Source organism: Numida meleagris, chromosome 3, assembly GCF_002078875.1.
Source record: "Numida meleagris isolate 19003 breed g44 Domestic line chromosome 3, NumMel1.0, whole genome shotgun sequence".
NCBI lineage: Eukaryota > Metazoa > Chordata > Aves > Galliformes > Numididae > Numida > Numida meleagris.
The window spans coordinates 79495588-79508691 of NC_034411.1; the positions used below are offsets into that span (position 1 = coordinate 79495588).

General features: G+C 42.9%; 1 protein-coding gene across 1 annotated transcript in view; it reads right to left on the reverse strand.

Annotated features, from left to right (window-relative positions):
• SH3BGRL2 (SH3 domain binding glutamate rich protein like 2) overlaps nt 1-12786 on the reverse strand; it is a gene marked incomplete at its 5' end in the record, with an annotated part of 44003 nt that extends 31217 nt beyond the window's left edge. Inside the window, one exon of the mRNA XM_021392011.1 lies at nt 12406-12786. Coding sequence (XP_021247686.1) covers nt 12406-12786 — 381 coding nt within the window. The remainder of the gene's footprint in view (nt 1-12405) is intronic.

Genomic DNA, 13104 nt, shown 5'->3' on the forward strand with positions numbered 1-13104 from the left:
CTCTTTTGTCAAATTGGCATGTTTATAGCAAGTTTTTTGCATTGTGAAAGAAACTCCTCCAACAAGCAACATCTATCTTCCTTTTCAAAATGTATGCATAAATGCAAGTATGCCAACTGAAACCCTTACCCATTCACCTCTCGTTAGTGATAGGAGAGTTTGCCTCCTAAAAAAATGTAAGCTGTTCTCTGACCTTTGCATTATATCATGTTTATTCATACATTTATTTATTCTGATTTCTGTAGGTTGATTCTGAAGGATATCCTTTCTTCCCAGTATAGTCCCAGTTCAGCAAGGTAGTTGAGAATTGCCAGCTTAGGAACTATTGTAAGCTCAGCTCTCAGCCTTACAGCACAGAACAGAAAACTTTGTGATCTTTGAATCTCACAGGGCCTCCCACAGCTGGTAAAGCAAGTAGTAGTTTGGTGCACAGAAGTCCTATACTGCTATGGCTGAAAATCTGCAGCGTTTTAGAGGTGTGAACCATGCTTACTTGGTAGAAGTATGATTATTTTGTGGGAAATAAAACATGATAGCTATGTTTTGTTTATTTTCTTAAAATGTATTAAATATTTGGTAGCTGTTTAGAGTGAAAAAGCACTGAAGGGAGCAGTTTTTATAAGCAAGTTTTCGAAGGTATGCAAGTGTTATAATACTCAAATTCTGCAAAGAAAATTAAAAGTTTTTACCTTAAAAAACAAACAAAAGAATTCCCTAACAAACCCACATACAGTTCCTGTTATGTAATATGTTTATCACCTAGACTTTTAAGATGAAAAAACACAATTGTCTTTTTTTTCCACGCTTCTTTTTTGTGACATGGTGAGTCAGCAGAGCACTGAACGTGTTGTGAACTAGTTCTATGTATTTATCAGCCACATTGTTTTGTAACAATGGAGAAAGCACTCCCAGCTGTATTTTCTGTACGTACTGTAGACGAGATATAAAAGCAAACTTTTTGGAACACAACAAGAAGTAGGTCATGTTTCTTCCTTCTCATCAACTTTAAGCATCAAAACCCAGTGGTGCAGGAATATTTATCTATTAGAATGCATAAAAGCACCTAGCTGCTCCCGAGGTGGAACAAGTAATTAAATTAGCTTTGTTTTGCCAGGGCAGGGTCTCCGGATGTCGCCTCTCAGGACTCTCAGTGCAGCAGCCAGCTGCAGCTCTCGCTGTTTGTTCATCAGCTCGCTGTTGTCTCAGAGTATGGAGACACATGATGTCACAAACAGAAGCATCCTCACAGTCTCCAAGAGTTTCAAAGAGACATTAAGAGACCGCAAGACCAGTGGGCCTGTTCAGGCTGAAATACTGCCCAGCCCAGCAGGACACGTTCAGTTTCACAGAGAACCCTGTTCCCACATCAATACCAATATCAATATCCGTACTTCTCCCACACAGCCACCAATCCTCCTCTGTGCATTCAAGGGCCTAGGACACCTCAAACATTTAGAAAAGACATCTCACCTTTCCCTCAGAAAGACAACGCTTGTGTTTACTTGCTGTCTGATCCTGAGGGATCAGAGACATCAGGACTCCAAAATCCTCTGAAGAATGTGAAAAACAAGTTTGTGCAACGAAGCTGTCAGTACTCCCGCCCTTCTCTTCTGAGAGCCACTATCCGCACAGCACAGACATGCCATTGCCAGCTAGATACACACACCCCTGATAATGCACTTTAAAGTGACAGCAGCAGCAGCACCAGTCATTCGGCATCGCTTGAGCTAAGTTTTTAAGGATATTGACAGGTTTTCCCAGCAGTATGTGGAATAGTAACAGAAAAAATGCATTAGTTGCTGCAGATGAATGTCAGGTTTTAGATAAAATTGGACTGCATTACTGAAAAGTTCCAGCAATATGCTTTCACAAAGCTAGGATGATGGATTTTGTTGATATCAGTCTCTAAACAAGAGCTGATTGCCACTGCTATTACTCAGATCAATAACAAAATTACCTCTGCTTCAACTGAGGGCAGAATGAGGCTTCCAACTTTATTAACAAATGTCAATGCTTTTCCTCTATTAACAAACACAACTGTACCCACGTAGCTTATGTCTTCTTACAGCTCCTGGACGTGCATGTTACTTTCTCTTTCACACGTCTGCAGACTCCATTCTCAATCCCCCCAGCACAGCAGCCACCTGACTGCTATCCCGCAAACTGCAGATACACCTCCTGTGAGGCCAACTAGAGTCGCATCCGCACAGCCAAAGGTATTGTCTCAGTACAACCCAAATATTTTCAGATTCCCCCAGGGCCTGATGCAGGGCACCTTTGCCAAGAAACCAGTCCTTGCCGCAGGCAAGTCAGCCTTGCTGAGCAGGAAGGACTGCCTGCAGAGCAGGGCCGCGAGGCAGCTGCCTTCTCTGATCAGTGGCTAGCTCTGTATCTCCTTTCTAGTGAGCATTGGCTTCCTACAAGGCTCCACCTGAAGAATTTGATACTATCTAACTCTGTCAAATGCCACTCCTGTCTCTGCTTCCATATGAACGCATCAGCTCACTCCAACACAGATGCTTCAGGAAGATTGTCTGACCTCAGGAGATGCAGATCCAGATGAAAGCTTTCATGCATACTTGTTTGTTTAGGTCAGACAAGGGTGATAACTTCACTAGCCCCACAGTGACATAAAGACAGGTTTTGGATGATAATGCTTTATTGTTCATCAGAGCAAAGAAAGCTTTCTTTCAAATTGGCATATGAAAATTCATTTGCCTTTGTCTGAAAAACACAGACTCAATTCAGTGATTAAGAAACCAGACTTTAATTAATTTGTAAGCGTTGAGTTTGAAAGTGTTTCAAATAATCACTCAAAAAATTTGAAAGCACAGATAATACCAAATACCATACTCTGCAATGTGTGAAAATATTGAGAAAAAATGTAAACTATTTTGTGAATGCTGTGATGGAACTTCAATCAGTGAATAATTGTGAATATTTTTCCTGTCGTGTTCTCTTGCTCCCAGAGGGATCTGTCTGGTGAATTCAGAGGACTCATGTTAAAAGACTGGTAAAAAGAATCCCAGGGGGCTGTACCTCCTGTACGCAAAGGCAAAAAAAAACCTGGTCTCTTTATAGAAGCTTGAAAAGCTGAAAGCAAACAGGAAAAACTTATCAGCATGCGTGAAGGACACATACACAATCACGTGTTTTGATTTGGATTTGACACATCGTACAAGTTTGTAGTTTCAGGGCTCTGCCCACAAACAAAAACTCCAACAGTAACCCTGCCAGCAGAGTTTGAGACAGAACAGTCCCTAAAATGGGATGTTCAGAAAGCCAGATGCGGTGGTTGTTGAAGGCTTTGTTGCAAGCAGAAGCTTGCTACTCCCCTCTTGCCAACAGCTATCACTTACCCTGCAGCAGTGGCAAAACCGGACATGTCTTTGTACTCAGATGCTCAGTTTCACAGCCCAAAGTGTCACTGGCCCATTTTCAACAGCCACAAAGGCAGACACACGGGGCTGCAAGCAAAGAGGCACTTTTTCCTCTCCAGAGGCTTTGCAACAGGCAGAAGAACAGCCTTGAAGTTATCAGCAGTAAGGCCTGAAAGCACCACTACTAGCCCTGCCAGAGCTCTTCAGAACGCTGAGGTATCCTTTCATTAGGGAGGAAGGGAAATAGTTATGTCACCATAGGTCCCTATCAGCTACTACAATTACATCGGCGAATTACTTAAGCTTGTGCAACTATTATGACATTTTGAAGATGTCTCATTATCTGAAATAAGTTACATAAGGAAAGCTCTTAAGCGCAGGCCAGACGCTCAGAATAAGAGAGCTGAGCGAGCATCTCAGCTTTAGCACTGTAGTTTACACAGAAGACATGCATCCACAGTTACAATGCTGTAAGGTTTAGCTATTCAAATAAAGGAACGGCCATTCTTGGCAGGGCCCAGACAGATGCTGGTGCATCTTTGGGCAACCAACATGAGGCACAACGATGTTATTCTTTTTACTCTTCTGAGGATGTAAAAATCTGTGTTTAGATTTTAGTAAGTTGCATCTATCAGCAATTCCAAGAAGCATATACACACACATTTATATGCAGATACATATGTGCATAATATGCATACTACATACTCCAAGATAAATTTGTGTGCATTCAGAAATCCACACTCCTGTATAGATACTCAAAAGGCAGACCAGTAGACTTGCAGAGGTTTCTCTAGGCATTAGCCTCGACAAGTTTACTCCTTGCACTGAAATGAGAAACATCCTACAGTTTTCCACACTCTTTTAGCAGGAGTGATGGAGATTAGTTATCCTGAGGTAAAAGAACAAAACTACCAGCAACAACAACTACCACCCAGGGGAGATGGGCAGCAACAGAAGGGCATGCTGTTATTGATGATTAGCATGAGTCACTGAACAACCTGTGCTTCCAAAGAGCCTCTCCTCATAAATTAGCCAGCAGCACAGCTACCCTTTTCTCTGTGCCAAATTCAGTTACTTTGCAGTGTCATACAATATTAAATGTAGGTGAAATACACTTGTTTACTGATCTAAAATCTAGTTGTTTCTCTCTTCCGTCACTACCAGGAAGATAGAAATAACTCATTTTTGGAAGGTTCCTCATCGCTACAGCACCTATCACCTGACAAGTATGATATTACAAGCTCTAGACTCAGCTCAGTCTGACTGGTGACAAATAGCTCTTACAGCAGCACGCTCAAATGGAAGGACAGCCACAGCCTCACAAGACAAGAATCAAAAGATTTCACACCGAGATGCTGGTCTAAAAGACAAGAGAGCTTGCTTTGTGCTCATGGTACCTCGCTATGAGACAAGCACCATGTTCAGTGAGTTCCCCTTGCTGCTCTTGTATTTCAGTCACCCCTGCCTCCAGTCAAAGCACTTGAAGTTGGCCAGCATTTCAAGAAAAATCAGGTCATGCTGCTCATCTACATAAGTCCCACTGAAATTAATCTGATTTTTGTTTTCAGACACAAGAGTCAAAAATAATTGCAGGCTGATTTCATCAATAGTCACAGGGAGGAAACACCACCACTGCCTCTATGCTTCCCTTCACCCCATCAAGAATGAAACATGCCAGCTTTGGGGACTTGCTAAATGTTAACCATCTTCTGTGAAAACTAGCTAAACATTAAGCTGGTAGAAAATGCTGACCTCCTGAAACACGACAGTGGTTTTGGACAAACATAGTCGATTTTAACTAGGGATAGTTTCCAAGCACTACAACATTTCTGTGCTTGTTACTTTTCTTATCAAGTTTTCTCACCATGTGCAAAACAAAGATTGCAGTATTTCATTTGAGATGGATCCCTTAAGGAGCCAGCACTGGAGGCTGCAGCAGAGGAAACCACTGCCCTTAGTGAATTTGCTGGTTAAACGATACAGCCTAGGTTACCAGATTTGTAACAACTCTATATCTCCAACCTACTGAAGACAAAAGAGGTCCTGATTTTCTGCAGTAAAGAAGTTTCTTAAATGTTGATTATTTCTCCACAAATCCTAATTTCTCTACATTTTCCTCTTTGGGTAAATATGAGTATAAACTGTCTGAAATAAACGAACTGGAAAACACATTGTACACATTGTGCCCTCTAAGTGAGGGCAAGAGACAGAATGCATTCTAGAATTGATTTTTGCTTTGATTTTGATTAAAATCAATAGTATTCATGTAACATGTGAAATGGACTTACACAGCAGTTCACTTCACCTCTGACAAGAATACTAGAACCAGAATATTCAACATGTCTATTAAAATGCAAGGATTTATTTTTTTTTTTAAACACACTAGGTAGTACTTTCTTAGTAATTAAAAGTACTTACAAGTACTAAGAAAGGTTTGAATACTTTGATACTTTGAACAAATTTGTTGTCTTCCAGTGCGGAGTTCTGTTTTCTGAGCTTTGGTACTACCACTAACTTCAGCTGCACACTTTTATCTTTACTGGTACGCCCTCCGTGTTTCTTGAATTTTACCTACAAATCTTCAACTAATAAAAGTGGGGAAGTCTTTAGGAATGCAGAAAATGTGTTTTCACAAGAATTGCAGTTATTTGTTTCTAGTCCACCAGAACACGCACTTTACAGGAAATTAAGGTCTCGTCCAGAAAGCAGCCTTTAAATCATGCAATCAGCATTTCTTTTTGCTATGGTTTGCACATGGACAGAGCCTCAGTAGCCCAATACAACCTTCCCACCAGCACTCTAGTTCTTTCAGCTTAAACAGAAGATTACATCCTGAGGTTCATTTCTGCTTCGTGCTGGGGAGGACACTACATTGTTTGCAGATGGTATTAGAGCAATTCAAAGCTGGAGCCAACAGCAGTGTGCAGTTTACATATATGAATAAAAACACTAGAATGACACACACCACTGAGTCCTGAGCTTTCATACACACAAGATACCATTTAGGCTTAATGGTAACTATGGAAGCCACCTGACTTCAACAAAAGACCAGGTGAATAAATTTTCATTGACCAACAAGCTTTAGATCATATCTTACACCAATTTACTGCACTAGACACCACATCCTAGTAAACACTTGCAAAATACAGGCTTCACATTAGTCCAGCAGTGATTTTAATTCAACATTGTTTTTTTTTAACCCTCTTTTAGAAAACAACAACAAAACTTAGCTCCAAAAGGAAAAAAAATGACACCGTAGTGCTTAGCATATCTTCTCCATGCAGGCTATCTTGCAAGGAACTTCTAGAAAGGAAGCAGACATCAGACCTAGGTTTACAGAATGGCTGAACAAACAAAAAGTAGTTCTGCAGTGCCACTTCAATTGATTGTCCCCTGGCTGAGTGACCTGTGTAGCAACAAGAAGGCAAACACTGAGCCTGTAGTAAACTGCATGTAGAAAGCTCACTGCTTTCAATCTGAATTCACCAGATGAGGTTTTCTGGTACCAAGAGCTCCAGCTCAGCTTCACTGAAGCAAGCAGTTGCAGTGATCCAATGTGTTCACAGCACGAGAGCTGCCTGACTTGCCCCTCCGTTGGAGCTTGACTCTGCAGGAGCAATGCTGGCAGAGAATAACGCGATGATGACAATTGTAAATGTGGCAGTTTCTAAGCTGGTGTCCTAGCTCCAGATCACAAAAGCAGGATGCCTGAAGAGTGGCATATGCTTCATTCCCTGCCTCTCCTCCTGGGCTGTGCTCTACAGAATACAGGCAGGTGAGCTGTCGGCACAAATTGATTTTTGGTTCCCAAAACAATGCAGAAAATAAAATATTCCAAAATATTCATTCATACCACTAAACTGCATGTAAGTTAGTTATTACTTCAATAAATTAAATTACTTCAACTTAATTAATGTAACCAAATTCAGTTGCATGCAATCACCTGTGATCAATGGTACAATGACCAGGGTTACAAAAATGCTTTTCCAGGCTTTGATGGTATAGCTGGAAGATTAAGGAGAACAGGTCATCATCGCTTTCACACTACTATGCTCTATTTTAAAAAAAAAAAAAAAAGGGGGGGGGGGGAGGGAAGGGAAGCATCTTAAAATAAACAAGTTACAATTTATTACCTTTTGTTTGTTTGTTTGTTTTTAGTTTCCTGACCATTTGAATATATTCAAAACAGTGGGCCAAGTCCTTGATGAGAATGGCATTATATAGCAGTTAAAGACATTTAAACATATGTCTACACAAAGCAGATCAGTATATGGCAAGCCAAAGCACGCCCTCCAGACCTTAGAAACCCTGCTGGAACAATACATCCTTTGAAGTTTTATAACAGCTACAATTGTAAATAAAGGTCAGTGATAGTCCTACTGCTCACGTTACTATGTAGTTAGTTTCAAATGCGTTCTACCAGGTAACATTGTTTCTGACATAATCTATCTGCCTAGAAGAAAGGTAAATATTTGAAAAGCACTGGAGCGCCTAGGAATGGTGCAAAAGTCGGGTTCTGAAATCCACGTACAAAGGGTCTGAATTCCACCTGCACTCGTGTCCAGGGCTCTTGCTGAGCTCCCTGCCAGACACATTCCTCCAGCTCTCTGAACCATTGCTGGGAGGTTCTTGGTGCTCTTCATCATAGGGGAGGAGGATGTACCTGGAACTTAGATTCTCTGCAATACAGGCTTGAGCAAGATCCACTGAAGGTCCTTGAGGTGAAGACCAGACAAAGCCTTCAGCACTGACCTCCCCACCTGGCAGAAGTCAGTCATGAGCTCTCAGGCTCCCTCTGCTACAGCAACCTGTAGTCAGGGCTGACAGAAGCCAGCGAAGCCATTTGTGCTTTTGGGGACGCAGAGAAGCAAAAACAAGGCTGGTGAGATGGTAAATACTCTAGAAGTGATATATTCTAAGCTAACATATTGCATGCCACTGAACAAGAAGCACGTTCTTCCTGAGAAGCGTAATGATGTTGAGTTACAAGGACTGTACAAACAAGGGTGGAGACTTAAGTCCTCATTACTGCTAGGAGATAAGCTTCACTTTAAGAATGTTAGCTTTTGATTTGTCTCCAATTGTATTATCCAGCCAACCAAACATGATTGTGATTGCTTTGGCATTATGATGCTTTATACTGTAGTTTAAAATCATTCCAGAAAGCAAAAAATTCTAACTTGTTTGCATTTATACATTGATCCACATAATATGCTCAAACAAAAGAATTGTAGTCTCATAAAGCTAATATTTACTACAGAAACAATGTAACTATAGCTACACTTATCAAGCTTCCTAGTTAAAAAAAAATCCATAATTCTCTTCAGTAGCAAGAGTCAAAGTTCAATCCTATAAAATTTTTTAAAGTCCATTTTTTTCCAGGTATCATGCTATATTTTTCCAAACTTTCAGTTCTCCTAAACATGTTCTCATGAAGAACACATCTGAGCAGTGATTGCTCTTGCACACTAAAAGGAACTGATATCTGTTGCTTTTTGCATCTCAAGAAAACACAAAAATTTTGATGGGAAAGTGTTCTGCAACTCTCACTAGTCAGAGGAGATTCTACACTCTGTTCCACGGTTTCAGTAACTCCCCCCAGAGTATCTTTTCACTTTAAAGGGAGTTCCAAGGCAATAAATTATTACTAGACAGAAGAAAGTACAAGTGAGACAGTTGTTTTGGGGTTTCTCCATTATTTGAAAGCTCTTCAACAACATTCCTTTTGCCTGATCTTTAGTGCTCTGACTGCAAGAGGATTGAAGTCCCCTCCGGTTCAGTATTTCCAGATAGCTGCAGGAATTCCAGGCAGAGTTTGTTAATTTGGTCATGCTATAGCTTCCTGTCCAAGGTGGATTAACTTTAAAACACTGAAAACCATTTAGCTGAGTCAATACATACTGCATTGTGGATTTTTACTGATAGATGGAAAACGTGAAGTGGATTAAATTGCAGTCACCTTAGAATTATTTGGTGAAAAACAAGGACAAACTATTTCCTCAAAATATTGAAGCACTGTTGGGAAAGAAAAGTAAAGACTAATTTTAAAGTAGCCTTTCTCCTAAACATGAAATAACGCTCATTGCTTTCATTAAGGAGGAGCAGCAAAGCCTGCCACCAGAGCCTACAAAGTGCCTGGAATTTGAGACCCAGCTGGCCAGCAACAAATAGAAATTGAGGTCAGAAAAAGCAGAAGATGGTAAAGCTTGTAAAAACATGCCCGTCTGCCTAAGCAAAAGCTTCCCACTGTGATTCAGCTGGATCTGTCTAATGCATGCTTAAAACAACATGGTGCTATTTACAAGAGTACACATACACACGATGCCTCATACTTCTCTCTTGCCTTCCCACGAGATCTCAGGAACTTGCCTACAGCATCCCCACCGGGTAAACCCACAGTCCTGCCTCAGAAAGCACTGAAGAGGAGTGTCTCCACTCAAGCAGAAACTAGATAACTAGGTTTTGTGACTCATGGGCTCTTTTAAGCTCATGAGGAATTTACACTTGCAAGTTTTCTTGAAAAGTAAAGCTAATAATATTAACCTCTCAGTGATCTAAGAGCTTTCAGATGTGAGGAAGGTGTTGCAGAGAGAAGGCCGTGACCAAAGGGAGGGAAAGTTCACATTGTTCTCAGTCCCTCCCCATCCACTCTGATAACTTCCCTTCCTCATTCTCCATAATCACTCCCAAACCTCTTTGTGCACTGAACTCTCAGAACTAGATGCAACTATCACATATGTTTTTAGCTTGAAACAAACTGCAGCAAGCAACAGGATCAATAAACATACCAAAGATGCCAAGAAAGGCAGTACTTATGGAAACAGGAGTCTTTGCTGATTCCAGGACCGGTATATTTCTCAGGAATGCCACAGCTAGACACGTATCATCCAACCTGGGTATTCAAAAGGAATCATACTAAAAGGGTTTATCTCATTATATTTACTACTTCACATCAGCCCTTTCCCCAGTTGTATAAGTAAATAGTTGTTTATTTAAATAAAAGTAATATACAACTGTCTTCACCCCTCCCTTTTTGCAAACACATTCAAAGCAGACCTATTCCAGGCACGAAGAGGAAAAAGGACAGAAAAATATCCCTGGTTGAACAGCACGCTGCAGGTAACAAAGGAATCCAAAAGCTTGCACTAGAGACTAGCTGAGCTTTTTGTTTTAAAATAAAGAGTAATTTAACAAAACTTCTCTATTGAGATTAGAAAAATCCTGTCACTATGATATTGCTTTTAGTTTATCAGCAAATACTGTATATGGAATTTTTAGGTCTCAGATAACAATCTCAATTACATGCACTCTCACAAACACCTATCCTACAGTTTGACATATAACCTGACCAAAAGGCAGAAGTTAAACCATGGATTCTGATGCTGCTTTTCTGTAAAAGACAGAGTAGCATCTATCGGAAGTACTAATCTCTCTGGACAGGGAAACCATCGCGTCTCGTGAGCTGCATCCCAAAAAGTAGCTGCTGTAGTTATGTCGGAGGCTGAAGTAGAAGATGAGGAATTACAGGATTTTTTGTTTCCCTTCACTTCTGCTTGGTTATAGTTCTTCTGCTTAGGAGGATAAAAATATATTTAAAATGTCCCTGTTTTAAGATGTACAAACACAGCAACTGCCCCTTTTTCTCCAGGTGTGGTTTCCCACACAACCCACTGATAATAGTTTTTCATTGCCATTTTTCTAGGTCAGCAAGCCACAGTCTATAGACAGCCGCACAAAACCCACAGAAATAAAGCCCCTGTGATGCAACACTGAGCACAGCAGGACCTAAACCCATGGTGAAGGTTCCTAATATTAAGGCAACACTGATGAAAAGAAAGAAAAACAGACAGAAAAGAGATGTCACAGCTCTGCTCCTGGGTAACTGTACCTTCCAGCCCTCCGTTACCTATTCTTCTCTGGCTGGGTTGCACTCAGACATACTATGACTATACAGAAATGAGCTGATTATCACCAGTATGCAAACTGTTGTTATATGTCATTGTGCTGTAGGGGAAAGAAGTCAGCACTGATATGCACTTCTTTTCATGCTCAGCTTTGGTGTGTTGGCAGATGGGCTACAGCGCTGCTACCAATAGCATATACATCTTGCAAGCAGGTCTTGGAAGGGGAGGGCAGAACCAAAAACTCCAATGAATAACCTATTTGCAGAGTGGTCAGATCAGGAGATATGGGTGAGCTAATTACGCAGCCCCATTCCTCCCACAGCTCCCAACAAAAACAAATGATAACACCATGCAGTATTGTTTGATACAGGAGCACAAAACAGAAAGTAAACCTCACAGTGCTGGACCACCTGCATGTGCAGGGAAGGAGACATTTCTGCTAGGGATGCCTCATGAACACAACTTAGAATTCTGAAGATGCTCTGTATTTACTTGTTTGGTCATTGAAATGGAAAATGAGTTGTTATTAGCTGTAACGTAATTACTAAGCATTTGGAACCCTTCCTGCCAAAACATATCAGGACACAAACCTGTCACCATGCCACCGAAGAGCAAGCAAACAGTGCACATTGAAAAGAAGGGAGCACACAGCAAGCTTTCGGATGGGCAAACACAGTGCTGCATCTCTCCTTCATGTAAAAACGCTGCTGCCTTCACTACTGACGCACAGAGAACAGTACTTGTATCTGAACCCTTCGCATGGTTCTCAGTGAAAAACAAATTTAATTGAAAGCTTACATTCAGACTTCCTTCACAGAAACCAGAGCTGTCAGTTTACACGAAAAAATGGACATCCATAGGTCACGGGCATAATTAATGTTCTCAGAGCTTCAGTCAAGCAGAGGGACTCAGTGCTGCGTTTTAGAGTTGGACAGGAGCTGTACCTTCCCTAGGGGGACCGCTCATTCGGAGAGGCTCTCCCTGCCCGAAGCTCCCCTCTCACCTGTCTCCGGCTCTCCCCTGTCTCACCGCCCGCACCTGCCGGGTGCCGTCCCCGGGGCAGCTCCGCCCGAGCCCCCGCACGGCCCCAGCCCCGCGAGCTGAGCCCCGCTCCCACTCACCGCCACAGAGCCCGAGGAGGAGGCGACGAAGACGCGGATCACCATCTTCACCTCATGAGCCGCACCGCGGCCACGGGACGGTGCGACGGGCAGCGCGCTGCGGGGACGCCGCTCCGCCGCTCGGGACAGGACGGGACGGAGCGCCCAGTTCCACCGCCGCCCCCCACGGGCAGCCCCGGCCGGCAACGCCTCCCCGGCTCGCAGCCCTCGGGCGCGCCGCGCCACTCTGCTCGGTGCTGAGAGGCGATAACGGCGGGAGGCGGGAAAGGTGGGGGCGGAGCGCAGCGCCCGACGGGCAATGTAGTTCTCCGGGGCTTCGGGAACGCCCAGCGTTTGTTGTGCTTTGTGAGGGAAATGGAGGTACGCAGGAGCTGTTGCGTTTTAGGGGGATTAACTGAACGTCCCTCACGGCCGGCGGTGGCGAGCGCCGCAGTCCGCGCGTGAAGGCTGCCACGCAGCTTGCGCCGTGTTTCAGTGCCCTGCCTGTGTGTTGGCTGCACGTGGGCACAGTGCGCGGGTCAGCTCCAGTGCATGGTGCACAGCACGTTTACACTCACTGCTATGTCACACAGCCTCAATGCGTGGGCCACCTTATGTCGATAAGGCCTTATGGTGGGCCACCTGGCTGCTCCTGGTCCTCCTGCCCTGGCAGGCCCAGGTCTGGCTCCGCAGTCCGCCATTTGCAGCAGCAAAGAGGTG